At 39.5% G+C, this 16,302-nt stretch overlaps 1 protein-coding gene across 1 annotated transcript in view; it reads right to left on the reverse strand.

Moving 5' to 3' along the window:
• Nucleotides 1–2,779: 2,779 nt before the first annotated feature.
• Nucleotides 2,780–16,302, reverse strand: part of efnb2a (ephrin-B2a) — a 35,420-nt gene continuing 21,897 nt past the window's right edge. The window contains exons 3-5 of the mRNA XM_077579701.1: nt 15,895–15,987; nt 13,348–13,458; nt 2,780–7,548 (exon numbers count right to left, since the gene is read on the reverse strand). Coding sequence (XP_077435827.1) covers nt 7,142–7,548; nt 13,348–13,458; nt 15,895–15,987 — 611 coding nt within the window. The 3' untranslated portion in view covers nt 2,780–7,141. The remainder of the gene's footprint in view (nt 7,549–13,347; nt 13,459–15,894; nt 15,988–16,302) is intronic.

Raw genomic sequence — 16,302 nt, forward strand, 5'->3', positions numbered from 1 at the left:
ATTCCAATATTCCACACACACAACATTGCACCATATATCTTATTGCGCATAGTTAATGTCGGTTGTTAAGCAGTTTGATGGATGTCGGCAGGAATGAGTTCTTGTAGCGGTTCAGCCTGGTTCTGGGGGCCCTGAATCTCCTGCCGTAAGGCAGTAGCTGGAACTCATAATGCAGAATGTGAGTCGGGTCAGTAACAATTTTCTGTGCCAGTCTGGTGACGGACTGCTCATAAAGCATCTGTAGGGAAGGATGATTCCTGACCCCCATGATCTTCATGGCAGTCCGCACCAGACCGGCAATCTGTGACCTTGACTGCACAGTCAGGTTGCCGTACCAGGCCACAATGCCGTATCTGATGATACTTTCCAATGCAGCCCGGTAGAACAACAGCATGATCCTCTGCTCCACTCCATAGACCCTAAGTCTGCGTAGGAAATAGAGACGCTGTTGGAGTTTGGAGCAGAGACTTCCAACATGTACCCTCCAGCTGAGTGTGTTGTCGATGTGGACCCCCAGATACCTGTATGAACCCACCTGGCTGATGTGGTTGCTTTTAATGACGACTGGCCTGTGGTCACTAACAGTTTTTGGATCAAATATCACCTCCTCTGTCTTCCCCACATTGAGCACAAGATGATTCTGGTCACACCACTGGACAAATTTCTCTATTTCTGAGAAATAGTCCAGTGGGCTACCGCCGGCCTGCAGCAAGCTGACGATAGCTGTGTCATCAGAGAACTTAATGATAAAGTTCTCTGGGTGTGATGTCACACAATCATTTGTGTACAACGTGAAGAGGACCGGGGAGCTGACGCAGCCCTGTGGGGCGCCTGTACTTATCAATCTGGGTTCCGAGAGGGACCTTGACTTGCTGTGTGCGCTGTGTCAGGAAGGAGTGATACCACCTCGAGATGTACGGGTTCACATTCATCTCCTTCAGTTTACCCAAAAGCAGGTGCGGCTGCATTGTGTTGAACGCTGAGCTAAAGTCAACGAACAACACACGTGCATGAGCTTTAGGGCCGTCTAGGTGTTTGCTGACCAGATGTGTGATGCTGTTGATAGCATCGTCAGTGCCGCGACCCTGTTTGTAGGCAAACTGAAGGGAGTCTAAGTGTGCATTCACCTCCCCCCTGAGCCGAGTCACCATCAGCCTCTCGAAACACTTCATGACAATGGAAGTTAGAGCCACAGGCCTGAAGTCATTATTGACCACAGGACATTGTTTTTTAGGAACCGGGGTGATTACTGATTTTTTCCAGAGACTGGGAATGGAGTGTGAGTCCACAGATCTCTGGAAGATGGGCTGCCATGCCGCTGTGAGCTCCTCTGCACAGGATTTTAGCAGAAGGGCAGATATCCCATCCGGTCCTGAGGCCTTTTTTGTGCAGACAGACCTAAAAGCAGATTGGACATCATGGGGATGAATCACCAGCCTTGAGTCCTGCTCATTCACTGAAATGGACCTCGGGACCTCCCCACATTCAGAGGAGAAGTCCTGGGTTTCGAATCTTAAATAAGTCATTCAGCTCCCTTGCCTTCTGGAGGTCATTTAGGGTGCTGAGACCTTTTTGAGCAGGAGTCAAGTTGGTGATCCTCCTCATGGTGTCCCACATTTCCTTGGAGTTGTTAGCAGCAAAGTGTTCTATAGTCTCTTTGTGCTTCCTTTTTGCTTCTTTAAGCATGTGTTTGAGTTCTTTTTGAACCAGTTTGAGTTGGGCTCTGTCCTGGTTCTTAAACGCCCTTTTTTTGCGGTTAATACAGTCTTTAACCTCCTTAGTAATGTACGGTTTGTTGTTGGGGTAAACAGTTATTTCCTTTGTTGGTATGATATTGTCCACACAGAATTGAATATAGTCAGTTACAGTCACAGCAGCAGTATCCACATCCAGCCCATGAAAGGTATTCCACTCGGTGCATAGGAAACATCCTTTAAGGGTCTCAATGCTGTCTTGAGACCAGATTTTAACAGTCTTTCTTTGTGGTTTGCTGCGTTTGAGAGCTGTTTTGTAGGTTGGAATGAGGTGAATTGTGTTGTGGTCTGAGTTGGAGAGGGGGGGGGGGGAGGGCTCTACTCACATATGCGTTATTCACGTTCCCAAAGCATTTGTCCAGGACTCTGTCTCCCCTTGTTCCACATTTTACATACTGATGAAAACCCGGGAAAGACAGCTCCAATTTGCAGTGGTTGAGGTCCCCTAAGATGAAAACCGGGGCCTCCGGGCACCGTCGCAGTTTTTGAACGCAGTCGGAGATGAAGGCGGCGGCGCTGGCGGCGGCGTTCAAAAATGTGCGCGTATAAAGTGAATTTCAACAAGAGGTAGGAAATATGAGAAGGCAGATTTAAAGGAACAATATAATTGGATTATGTTACACAGAAATATTATTTGTGTGCAGGTTATTTTCTCAACAAAACCAAATAAGTGAGGGTGTGGTCTTTTTAAACAATTAATTTGATAACTGATGACCACATCGGTGAGTATCATGCAATAATTTCTATCTTGTGCATCTCCTCATGGGGCCCTGATATTTAATGGTACCTGGTCCCACATCATATATTGAAGGCCCTACCCCCCAAAACTTGAATCACAGACTTTGTGGTTGAAAAAGTTTTAACATCCACAAAAATGTAGTGCAAATGCAAATGTAGGTTCAGCGGGACTGGTCAGTCTTCTGCTCTGATACTAGATACACAGTAGCATACGTTACATATATAAAACTCAATCAAATTTGAAAAAGGTGTTCTTAATGTGTCTACAAAAACAACTAGAGGGCATGTCCATAGGAAAAACTTTTTTTTTATTGAAAAAGTTTGCATTTTGTAACAGACTGGTGGAATGTGTGTCATATATCCTCACTTTGATTTTTTTAAATCAGATTTTGAACATTAAAACCAGTTTTCACAACTTGTCCAACTCATTCTTGACAAGAAAGGAGAAAAGGGGTACAGCCACCCATTAACCATGACAGGACAACAGAAAAACAAGATTGAAAGAAAGAAAAAACAATTCAAATATAATACTGTGTTACTGACAAACTGGACTGAAATAAAATAAAAATGCAAAAGAAAAAAAACCTAATCAATAAATATTTATGGTACACACTTATGGCACAAATATGCAGCAGTCAGTTTGGCAATTTTTTGCTCATTTTCCCCCCAAACCAAATTACTATGGAAACAGTGCAAAAGGGAAGGGAGTGGGGAGGACAATTTCCATTGAGCGCTAGCTAAAATACATTGCAAAAAATTCAAATTTTATACAAAACCTTTTACTTTAAGACTTTATAAAAATGTTTTCTTGTGTTCTCATCAATATTTACATAAGCTATTTACCAAAAAGTAGTATATTCTGTTTTACCGAAGTGTATTCCATTTTTTCTGAACCTTTTTTTATTTATTTTAATTTCCTAAAAAGGTGAATAAGGCTATTGTAACAACCCAGGATCTATATACAATACAAACATTAACGTATTTACAGTTTCTTACCTACAGAAGAGTGGTGCAAAATTTCTGAGTCAAGTGACCAAGGGCTGAGCATACGAGCAAGGCATTTTACAGGAACATGACGTGCTTTTCCTCTCTAACTTGCTAAGACTCTCACAGCCTCTCTATGACATTTTATCACATTCAAACCAAATCTGGTCAATCTTTGGAGAGTGTTATTCAAGTGACCGCTAAGAAAAGGACGCCAGATTCAAAGAAACTAATAAGATTGTCATATTCTGCTGCAAGTACACAGCAACTAAACAGCTTGTTTGTTATATGTGTCTTTTTGTTCCCACCTTTCTCAAATACCTGTTGCACAACGGTAAAACTATGGGGTTCCATGAGTGCCAAAAATATGTCGTTGCGCCTATGTCTTATGTCTATGGGCGTGCGACGTAACATGTCTTTGTCTATCGAACGTTGAACTGTCCTTGTGTCCATGCTAGGTGTTTATGTACGTGCCTATGATAGCCGTATATGCTAGTGCATATGCTAGGTGTATATGGTATATGCATACGCTACATGTATATGCTAGGTGCAGAGGAGTCAAGGACGGCATGCTACACCAGCTCCAATCGAAAAAGTACGTTACGCCCCATTAACGTGCTTTAACGTAACGTACTTTGACGATTGGAGCTGGTGTAGCATGTCGTCCTCGGCCAACGGAGCTCTCCAAGCCGATCTGGAAGCTAGAGTACCAGGACGGGCGCCGCGCCCGGTGCCACCGTGGTACCAAAGCATAACCACGTTGTCAAAACGTCATATACAGAGGACACAAGGTAAACAAGTAGCAACGACATTGTCCAACATATACAGCTAGCATAGGCACGTAGCATATACAACTAGCATACACATCGATCATGAACACCTAGCATAGACACGTCGCATATCCACTTAACATTTGCACAGCATATACGCCTATCATAGGCACATACATATACACTTAGCATTGACACAAGGACAGTTCAACGTTCGATAAGACACAGACATATTTCACGTCACGCCCAAAGACATAAGACATAGGCGCAAAGACATATGTTTGGCACTAAAAGAACCCCATATAAAACAAAAATTGTTGAAAAAATATGCAGGGAATAAAACTAACAGCAGGCTTGTTTGATACACTTTGTTGCTGTACAGTATGTCATTTGTAACTCTTTCAGTGGTTAAGAACACTTCCCATAGGTGTTTATCTCTCTCTCTATATATATATTTATCAGACTTGATTAAAAAAATAAATAACAATTGCATATTTGCTGATTTTGTAGCCTCTTAGAGGCACAGACCTCATTATACTAGGCTTGGCTTTCCGGTGAAATTTGATGTGATTCATGAGGAAAATGGGGCGCAATGCACTCAAAAAACAGATACGATTGTAAGCTGAAGATTTGTGAAATCACTGAAATGTAAACTTGAACAATCACACACATAGACACATGCAAAAACGACATGAAGGATGTGTGCGAAGAAATTAGGGGCACTGGGTGTTCATGACATACTGTACAGTTTATGCTACAGTGAGCGAGTTAAAGACACAGCTACTCTGCTCTATAAGAGCCAAGGGTCCCAATTCCCTCACCTGGCCCTGCTTCCCCTGGAGATCTCGTGAAATTGCAGGAATTGAAGCATATCAAATAATAAAATATCTAAGTTGCGTAATGTGCACATATATATTATCACCTCTTGCCATGCCAACACCTGTCTGTGCTCTGTGTCTATCATAAATAAAATCTCACATTTATATTGTTCATTTGAGTTTTTTATGATGCACTGGACTTCTTATAACATGATTTTAAAACCCCAAAACTTAAAAATTAACATGAAAATTAAGAAACAGTGACAATGGATGAGTATGTCCCTGCTTTAGAAAAAAAGGGAGCACTGGCCATACTGATTTGGGTTTGAGATGCTCTGTCCTCAGAAGTTTAGGGTAAATGGTACAGTACCTAAAGTTGTTTCACACAGCTATGCTAACCTCTGTTGTATCATGGCCTTTCTTCATCCGATGTAAAAAACAACAACAAAAAAACACGACACTAAGGCAAATTGGATTTCTTATTGCCCTAAACAATTTTCCATTTAAAGCTCAGGTTTTGAGGAGCTGAGGTTAGTCGTTACTATTAACACTGTGTGAATACAGTTTTTATCCAATCTTTCATTATCATGGTCTATCTCTAGACTACTGGATTAGGGCCAGTGAAGAGAACAAAAAAGGTTGGCAGGTTTCTCACTTTATTCTCTTCTCTTTAAAGTGACAATTCTAACTTCAATCTCAGAATTCTGACTCTAAAGTGAGAGTTCTCACTTTAATCTCAGAATTCTGACTCTAATACCAGAATTCTGACTTTAATCTAGAGTTTAAAGTTAAAGTCAAAATTGTCACTTTAGTACATTTAGAACTAACCCTAACCCTTAAAAGTCAGACTTCTCACTTTTAAGTCATAATTCTGAGATTAAAGTCAGATGAGGTTAAAGTCAGAATTCTGTGATTAGTCAGAATTCTGAGATTAAAGTCAGAATTCAGAGAACAAAGTCAGAATCCTGCCAACCTTTTTTTTACTCTTCACTGGCCCTAATCTTCTTCCGTACTAGACTGCTATGAAGAATGCAGGTACCAAAACAGGGTTCAAAGTGCTGCTTTTTGTTTATAAAGCACTTCCACTCTCCAGGCATGTTTTTGAACAGACACACACATCCTCACAACCATCCTCTCTATCTTGAACACATCTGCTACTCTCACTTGTGTTTGAATGTTACATAGAAAATGATGTGCTCAAAGATCAACCCCTATGTGCACACATCGACCCCAGGATATGAAAGCCATATGTGATTGAATGTTTTGACACCGGATGGGATACATATTGGATACACCCCTCAAGTAGCATGAAAGTAGGATTTGGTGAAAACATATGGAAGAATGAGGACAATTGGTGGAATCCGCAACAAAAAGCGAAATAGTTGGCATTGATGGATGTGCGTAGTAGTGGGTGGGCGTATTTGTGGTTGATATCTGCTAGTCAGTCAAAAAAGTCCCAGAGAGGATGGGTGCAAAAACCAAATAGTCATTGAAGCCAGTGAACATCAAGGGAGGGCAGCCACTTTGTGAGTTCATGTTCAAGCTGACATCCTCTCTGTCACCTTTCCTCCGGGCTCAAATCTTTTGCCTCTTCCCAGCTCATTTGATATTTTCCCAAAATGGGGTTAAACAAGCCTCTTTTCGTCCATAATGCCGTCTGTCCTTCCTATCACATCTAAAGAAAAGTAACACTTGCATCTCTCGAACCTCTCTGACCTTGCATATCAAGCTCCCTAACATGCGAGCCACTTGTGCACAAACCAGAAAAGGGGAAAAGATTGGGCAAAGATACTCTAAATTCTTCCTCCTCTCCTTGAAGCCACAGAAAGTAGCAGCAGCAGCAGCAGCAGCAGCAGCAGCAATTCCTCAAGCCTCTGCCAATCCTCCTGAACATACCAGAGGAAGTCGCTTTAATCTAATGTTGACAACAAAAGTATTTCTGACAGTTTCAGAGGAGAGAAAAAGGGTGAAGGAATTAGTTTGTAGGCATGGAGGCTGTGACAGCTGAAACCATGAACCTTCCCCCTCTCTACCATGGGAGTGATCCAGTACGTCTCATGTTTTTAAACGTCCCTCTTCAGACTTTGTAATAGATGTTGGCAGGGCTCTGTGGTGGCATCTCTTGGACTATGTAGACCGGGTGGCCGTAATCGCCACTGACCTTCTCGTAGTGGGGGCAAAAGACGCTGTCAGCAGTCCTGAGCGGGATGATGATGTCGCTGGGCTCAGAGCCATTATTGTTCCCGCCACTGCCACTTCGCTTAGGCGTGGCCAGAGTGCTCAGAGACAACGTAGCTGCATGCTGCGGCGAGTGCTTGCGGTGACGCCGCCGGTACTTGAGCAGCAGCAGCACCAGCATGATGATGATGATGATAAAGATGACGCTGCCTGAGGCGATGCTGACAAAGATGGCCACCCCGGAACCGATGATATTGGACGACTTCCCGCCTGTGTTGTTGGCGTCACTTTCTCTGGATGCTGCGCCTGACAGACAGGGAAAGAGAAGCATGAGGTAAATATGGTAGTTTTGTGTCTGTCAGGTTCAGTCAACCTAGAACATTTAATAAACAATAGTCAAGGAAGGAAGACAAGAGATTTAAATTCTTTATGCTCGCGAGGAGAACGGATAGAGATGTGCTCAGTTAACAATCTCTTACGGCTCTGAAGCACATTGAGCCCAGCCCTCTCCCTAGTTGCACACCTGATAAGGACACAGTTCCTATTTTCCAGCAGCAGGAGCATGAGCCATGCTTTGCAATACTATAAGAGTAAATATGGGAGAACTTATGTACATTTATACTAACATTGTCCATCATATGTGTTACCGCTATTCTGAAAAGCTTTGTGTTTTAATTAGTGATGTCAAAGTTAAAGCGTTAACTAATTAATTAATCACAAAGAATTATCCCATTAACTCATTCACTCGCAGCTATTTTCACTGAAGCAATCTCCTTCGCTCCCGACTTTTTTACTGGATTTTGACTGATTTTGCAAGGCCCACAGAATATTCTGTTCTATTGCTATAAAAACATGAAACTTACCAAAAGAAAGATTAGAGTCTCTTCTTTCACCAGGAAAAAAGGTATATTTCGATGTCTTTCCGTTTTGCAGCAATTAGCATTAGAATAAAGCTAACTTTAATCATTTTTCACAAGCCTGTTTAACTCTTTGACTGCCAGACGTTTTCAGAAACGGGATGTCGCCAGTGCCAGCCGATTTAAGCATTTTGACTGATCTTTCAAGGTCCACAGAAAATGTTGTGTTTGGACTATGTAAACACACATACTACCAAATAAAAGATTGGACTCTCATCTTTCATCAGAAAAAAAAGTTTGTTTCTACCTTATTCCCTTCTTCAGTAATCAACAATAGAAAATGGTTAGTTTCACCGAAATGCTTTGTTTTGAAACAAAAAGCGGAGAAAAAGAGCTTTTTGTGAAACGATGTTATTTCATGCACTCTAGTGAATTCTACACTTCTTTTTGTCCATGAATGATGCCACAAACACCTAAATAGTGCTTTACTTCTGTAATACACTACCACCAACAATGAAAAAGTGTTTTTGGATTGCAAAATACGTTTATTTCCATTCAACAGTGTAACAATTTGACAAACAATTTCGCAAACTATTTACAAATGTGTGCAACTGTGGTACTATTTACAATTATGTGGATGTTTTAAATACAGTTTTTCTTTTTGTAACACTGCCCTGCGTGCAAGGAGAGGGAGCAGGATTTGCACAACAGATACGTTTCACTTCGATTGTCCGTTTTGCGTGCAGACGTTACACTTTCTTGACGGCCTTTTTTTCCGGGGAATAGCAAGTAGCAGACTGTACCCACTCCTCCGATGAATATGCATTGGACTCGGGGTACTCTTCGTCGTTCGATTGAACGTCCGCCTGAGCGTGCTCGGTTGTGCTCCGCGTTTTCCGGTGTTAGCATCGCTAGCCCGTGAACCTTTATGACGTCGTCATAGCCGCCGCATCAGCGCTTCCAACTTCGGCGTCAACCTCGGAGTCACCATCATCATCATCGATGATGATCATCGTCGTCATCAATGTGCTTAGCGTTGGTCGATGCCTTTCGTCTTTGAGAAAAATTCCCAAGTGTGAGCTGCTTGCAACCGCCATTGTTCGCTTCCTCAGCCATCTAGCTCCGCCTCACGTCTTCTACTGCCGCGTCAACGCTTCCAACCTCTGAGTCACCATCATCATCATCGATGATGATCATCGTCTTCATCAATGTGCTCTTTAGCGTTGGTCGATGCTTTTCGTCTTTGAAAAAAAATGCTCGAGCATGAGCTGCTTGCAAACCGGTCGCCATGTTCTCTTCCCTTCCCCAGCCATTGTCCCCTCTAGCTCCGCCTCACGTCTTCTACTGACGCCTACCCAATCTTGACAAAAGAGAGTCATCGCTGCCCTCTAGGGGCCAAAAATAGTCATTAGGCTCACTAGACCTGCTTGAAACTTTCACCACAGCTGGGCAAGGCTTTACTCTACCCGTTTCAAAAAAAAAATAAAAAAATGGGTGGACGTCATTTAACGTCTTTGGCAGTAAAAGAGTTAAAACACTGGGGAAAAGAGCTTTTTTGCAACATGGCCCTGGATGATCTCTTATACTCTGCTGCCACCTGCTGGCCATTTTGTGTAATAACTACATTGCTTTAAGCGACCTCTTCAGGTCAGAGGCTGCATCAAAGCCTTCTGTATGCTCTAGCATATATATATATATATATATATATATATATATATATATATATATATATAAATTTTAAATTAATTTATTTATTTTTAAACGTATAAAAACATTTTTGGGACCATGGCAATATTTAAAATAGGAAGTTTTATACATTTTTGGGAGCAAATTAGTTAATTTTGACCGCAAATGATCCTTTAGCTGACAGCGGATGGTTACATTAAAGGTAGCACAGGTTGTGTTTGAGCAATAAATAATAAAAGCATTTAATAAATGTTTGCGAATGACATTCAGAATATTTGTTCATGTCAACTATTGTAGTATTTTCCTCCCATTTTAAATGATAAATAATTAACTGATTAGAAAAAGAGGAGGATGAGCATGTGCAGTAGATAAATGTTTTTTGAAGACGTCCTTATAACATTAAATGTAAAAAAAAAAAACACATAATAGGTGCTCTTCAAATTTGGCGGGCAAAAAATATTGATAGAACAGCCTTTTTAACTAAGCAAATAATCGGGATTAATCAAAATTCTAAAATGTGATTAATTTGATTAAAATTTTTTATCATTTGACAGCTCTAGTTTTAATGTTGTGGAATGCAATGGCAATAATGAAAACTTTTCAAACTGAGCAGAAATTTAAGAACATCAACAATAGAAGGCTTTTCTATAAGGGTCAGATTTAATTGGCCGCCATTCGCATCCAGCCTGTGAAGACCTTAGAAACGAGGACAAGCTTGATACCTACAGTGGAACCTCAATTTACGAACATCCCTTGGAGCGGCGCACAAAATTGTCATAGAAAAATTACCTCTATTTACGTACTGTTTTCGGAATACAAACGGTTTTGGCATGGATGAGCAGACGGATCTATGTTATGTTTCTTGCTGAGTAACTTCACGCTAAGTAACTATCATTGGCAATGTGCTTAACACATTGCTGTACAGTAAACTGAAAACTAGAGGGCGGGAATCCATTGTATTGGGAGGCATCTGCATCTCTGATCATCCAATCACAAATCACTGACGTGGTAGCCGACTGTACTGTATGTGTGTGACTGCCACCTCTGGCCTAAAGTGGAGCTACAACCTCTATGGACAAGCTTACCTTGATTTATGAACGTTTTAGGTTACAAATGGTTTACGGAACCAATTAAATTCGTAATGTGAAGTTCCACTGTATTTTGATAGCATCTAAGTAGTATTATGATAGTATATACGATACAATACGATACGATATACTTTTTTTTCCCCGTGGGGAACTTTTTCCTGGACTCCGTCCAGCTGCAGTTTACAGAAACAGAAAACAACAGAATAGAAAGAGATGAAATTAAAATTAAATAAATAAGAAGTGCAGCAATAAGTAGAAGACTTCCCAGAAGATATAGTTGTGGTCAATGAGGAAAATGGTACTTAGATGCTAGGAACATAATTTTAAGAGGGTAGAAAATAGGGGTGTGCCAAAAAATTCAAATTTACTATGATTCAGAATCAATTTTAAAAGTCCCCAAATCGATTTTATTTAAATAATTTTCTACTGTCTTGCCCTTGTTTGTATGTGCTTTTATTGAGAGCCCTGTTCATGTTATACATGATTTGGCAACCTAGGGGCAGTGTGGTTCCGCACGTTCTGATACACTGTTAAGTTGTAGCCACATTAGAGAGTAGAAGGAAAAAGTCTCGATGAAGTTATGCCAAATAAAACAATAGTTTTTTTCAGCGTAGGAAGAGCATATGCCGGTGAGTAATGTTAAGATGCTTCTCTGTAAACATTCTTGAAGCGTTCTGTATGAAAAGCTGTTCTTTTGAGTGATAAAAGTGCTGCGAGTAGCATGCTAATTAGCGTTAGCGAGTCAATGGCACTTTCCATTGTGCGTTAGCCTTGAGCTAGCTATGTTCGGGAAACAAGCTAAACAAGTCCACTCTGTACGGTCAGTGAGAATGGAACAGGGTGAAACAGATACCAGCATTGGACTCTTTTTTTTAAGGAGTGTTCGCTGTCTGATAAGCTGTACTCAGTCTGCTCAGGGAGAGCAGAATATACTACTACTAATAATAATGCATCAGATTTTTATAGCGCTTTTCATTCTTGAAACTCAAAAAGGCTTCATAATGGATACATTATTCATGCACTCACACATTCACACTGTGGTGGCGGTAAGCTACTTAAGTAGCTACAGCTGCCCTAGGGGGCAGGCTGACGGAATCGTGGCTGCCAGTGTGCGCCTACGGCCCCTCCGACCACCACCAAACATTCGCACCTTCCATACACCAGTGTGATTAGCACTGGAGGCAATGTGTGTGAAGTGCCTTGCCCAAGGACACAACGACACATAACTGAGCAGGGATCGAACAGCCGAACTTCTGGTTGATGAACGACCGTCTCTACACCCTGAGCCACCACCACTGTAAAAAGCGATAACATTTATAGCTAGCTACATAGAGTAGCAGTTGTGGTCCATGCACTGTTTTTGTAGAAAAAAAAACACTTTCCTTACAATTCAAAACTTAACTCTTTTACTGCCAAACGTTATTCAAAAAACAACACCCACAGTGCCAGCCATTTCGAGCATTTTCATTCATCTTTCAACGCAAACAGAATATTGTGTGCTATGAGTACATTAACATGGTGGATACCATATGAAAGATTGGATTCCATTTTTTCAGTAGAAAAAAAGTATGATTCTACCTTATTGCGTTTTTTAGTAATCACCATTTGAAAATAGGTAATTAAAGGTAATTTTTAAGGTACATTTGTCAATCAAATCATTTTGAATCAAAAATCTTTCGATCGCAGACCCCCAAAAAATCGGATTTGAATCTCTTCATGAAACAGTCAAAGATACCCTCCCCTAGTAGAAAAGGGGGAACAAAAAAAAGATAAATTTCCTCCTTTATGAGCCTGTAAATGTTGAAAATGGTTTACAGCCAGTAACGAAGACTTGATGTGCTTAGGTGCTGCCTGGTGTCTATGCTATCTGCTGATCTCTTGAGGCCTAAAAGTGATCTGTCTGCGGTAGTACTGAGGTAAGATTTGATACAAGATGGCAGGCAGCCCAAAAGCAAGGACCCTTCTGCTGTTGTACAAGGAGATTATACTGCCTCATACACTCCGCTCTAATTCCCATATGCTCCTTGGTAGCAGCTGACATGAAGGGGGATTTTTTTTTAATGATAACACACGATATTATATAATGTACTTAAAGCAAAGCCTTCTTATAGGATTTTTAAATGAAGTTCAAAAGAAATGTGTCATGCATGCATGTGGATACGTTAGTTTTGCTTTTATTCAAAAATTAGTGTTACAAGAATGTAGCGAGGTTAAAAAGATGGCACAGTTCATTTTCCTGAAAATGTCACTTAAATGATGGATTGTATGGAGTGGACCAGCATAAGAATGACTTTAAAGTCCTTGAGAGTGACGAGGCCAGAGATGCCGATCATGTTAATGGCTAACATTCAATTACAGACTGATTAATTGCCGTCCTTTTCTTTCCAGCACTTCCTTTGTAATCCCAAATTATTTAAATAAATTCTCCACTCACTCAAATTAGCATTTTCACATGATTTAAGATGGCAGCTCACCTGGCTTCTCTAGCACTTCATTAGTTTTGTGGTTGTCCTTGCTGTCTGGGTGCTTAGGAGAGTAGGGTACCCTGGTGGGTTTGTCTTTGGATGAAATAGGATCAGCAGGATCTGCGAAAACATAATAAATATATGTTTTTGACTTTTACGGACAGATCTTAAATTCATCTCATGAGTATTTTCATCGCAGACAAAATGTTCATATAGTATATCAAAATAATGAGGGATGAAAACCACCACTTTTCTTTCTTTCTTTTAAGAATACCACCCTTGCCTACCTTGCGTAGCCTGCCACCCTGTGTTTGTTTGGTTTCATCTGTGTCTTTTTCCAAGTTGCTATAGTCTGTCATCGGTTTACTTATTATTAAATACCAGGCTATTAGCGTGAGAAACCGAATGCTGTGTATAGTAATACACCACGAGTAATTGACGCTCACCACTCCCACAAAAAGTTATAATTATGCATATTGTATGAAGTATTTTAAACCTTAATAAATACATCACAAACTATATTTCCAAAACCATCAAATATAATTTCAAACTAATTTTAAAACATTAGCAATGATGAAGACTCTCTGTAAGTTACACTATGAACGTTCAAAATAATCAAATTAAGTACACAATACTCAAAGTTTAACAAAAAGTACTACAATTTAACTTTGTGAAATTGGTATAAATTTGGATGCTTTTATGAGTAATTTGTACTAATATTTTTTGATTAAATTGAACAGTACTAGTTTTTGGGTATGCATAACTTAAAAACATAAATTAGCTGTAACTGTTACTTGTGATAACATCTTGTTTCTATTGTTTCAAAAAAGGTACAAAAATGTATTTATATAGCACATACTAAAACTTAATGTCAAAGTGCTTTACCAAATAAGTTATCCATCCTTTAAAAAAATCCAATATTTATTATTATTATTATTATTATTATTATTATTATTATTATTATTATTAGGGGTGTCAGGCAATTAAAATGTTTAATCATAATTAATTGCATGACTTTAATAGTTAATTTACGATTAATCACACATTTTATATGTTGTAAATGTACAATAAAATGTACAATATTTTTTTTGTTTTCATACTCTTAACATATAACTGGGAACAAATGTTAATCTAATAGAAATATGGCTGCATCTTTTAGTCACTGATACAGTTATTTATTTCAGAAAATTGAGTTAAAATTGAAGATGTACTGTATTATAACAAACGAGTGTGATATTGATTTGTGTTGAGGTAATTTTTCTGCCACTAGATGGCATAATTGCATTTGTAAGACGTTGCTGACAGCTCACACAGTGTCAACAAATATATGCATTATTATAAAATGTATTACTGCTAAATTTTGACGTTGACGTGTCTGCTGCCTTTGCGACTGGAATTCCCACAGTACAGGCTTTCCAAGTAAGGGGCGGTCATTAATCACGCATTTAAAAAAATTATATCGTTAAAGGAGCTTTAAATTAACTAAAAATTAACACACTAATTTTGACACCCCTAATTATTATTATTATTATTATTATTATTAATGGAGACTTCAATCACCCTAGTGAGGATAAGTGGTTTGGGAAATAGACAGATAAATGGAAATTTCAATCATGCTCTGTTTGTATCTATCAGCTTCAAACAACTTAAGCATTTTTTTTGTTTTGTTTTAAGTTTTGTATATATTTTTTTAGATTTTATTTTACTTTTAGTCTGGCCTTATTTTTGCTCTGTCTGCAGCCAAATGATATTGTAAATCATAATCGGTTCTTAGTTTACTTATCTGGTTAAATGAAGTTTAAATAAATTAATAATAATTCATCTTAGATTATGAAAATAGCACCCACAATGACCCCCCCCCCCCTAAATTCAAAATTAATCTGATGCATCAAGGGGTTAAGGGTTAGGGTTAGGAAGCGTTACCAGAAATCAACATTCGCTACCTTCACAAACACCCACAAATGTTCGCCACCTCAGTGATAGACGGGCTTCAGGATTTTTTGGGGGACTGTTCTTCATTTTATTTCAAATTTATGGCCTAGAAGTGTTTTTATACTAATATTTATGATCTTTCTGCTGCTTGAGCATAAATAGTGAGGCTAGGGTATGTTTGCATCAGGTTACAAAGTGTTGTAGAAATGGAACTCATAAATCGAGTATCATTAATACTTTATTTTAAAACCTTGACTTCAAGCTATTTTCAACAACAAAGCTGATTAAAGTGAAAAGTCATTTAGGAAACTGATTCATAAATAATTAAGAATAGGATTTGATTTTAAAATTGTGCTAACCTGTGGTGCTTTTGGTAACAATTTGTGTGCATCTATACAAAGATTACAATTACATGTGTTCATAAGCGCAGAGGTTTTCAATGCATGCTCAATCGTTTGAATGTGCTTTCTCTTCATGATATCCCTTCCTGTATGCTCTACTGTCTCGTGTGGCCTAATCGAGACATTACATTTTTTGAATCTTGCACAAATGTTCATATTGAACGAGCACTGTGTTGTGACAGTCTGCCCATTCCTTACTGTACTCTAATTGACAGGTACTCACTTTGTCCCACTTTCATGATCATCTTCATGGACTTGGTCTTACATACTCCGCCCTCCTGGTTGTCGATGCCCTCCATCGTGCCATTTGAAGTAGCTACGGTGCAAGAGAGATGGGAAGAAGGTTAGAATGATTACTGTAGTTATCTGGTTGGGAAAAATTGGTCCAAGTGTTCTTAGTAGTCTGTATTTGCTGTACATGCTTCAAGCCTATCTTGGGGAAAACAGCCAGTTGAGAAACTCTGCTGACACCAGTTTTTCTAATAACTACCATTGCTTTAAGTGACCTCTTCAGGTCAGAAGCTGCATCAAAGCCTTCTGTATGCTCTAGCATAAAAAAAAACTACAAAGTATTAAAAAAAATGTGTATATATACGTTTCTGGGTTTGAATGAGTTAAATGCAATGCCAAA

The sequence above is a fragment of the Vanacampus margaritifer genome, chromosome 11 (assembly GCF_051991255.1).
Source record: "Vanacampus margaritifer isolate UIUO_Vmar chromosome 11, RoL_Vmar_1.0, whole genome shotgun sequence".
NCBI classification, from domain to species: Eukaryota; Metazoa; Chordata; class Actinopteri; order Syngnathiformes; family Syngnathidae; genus Vanacampus; species Vanacampus margaritifer.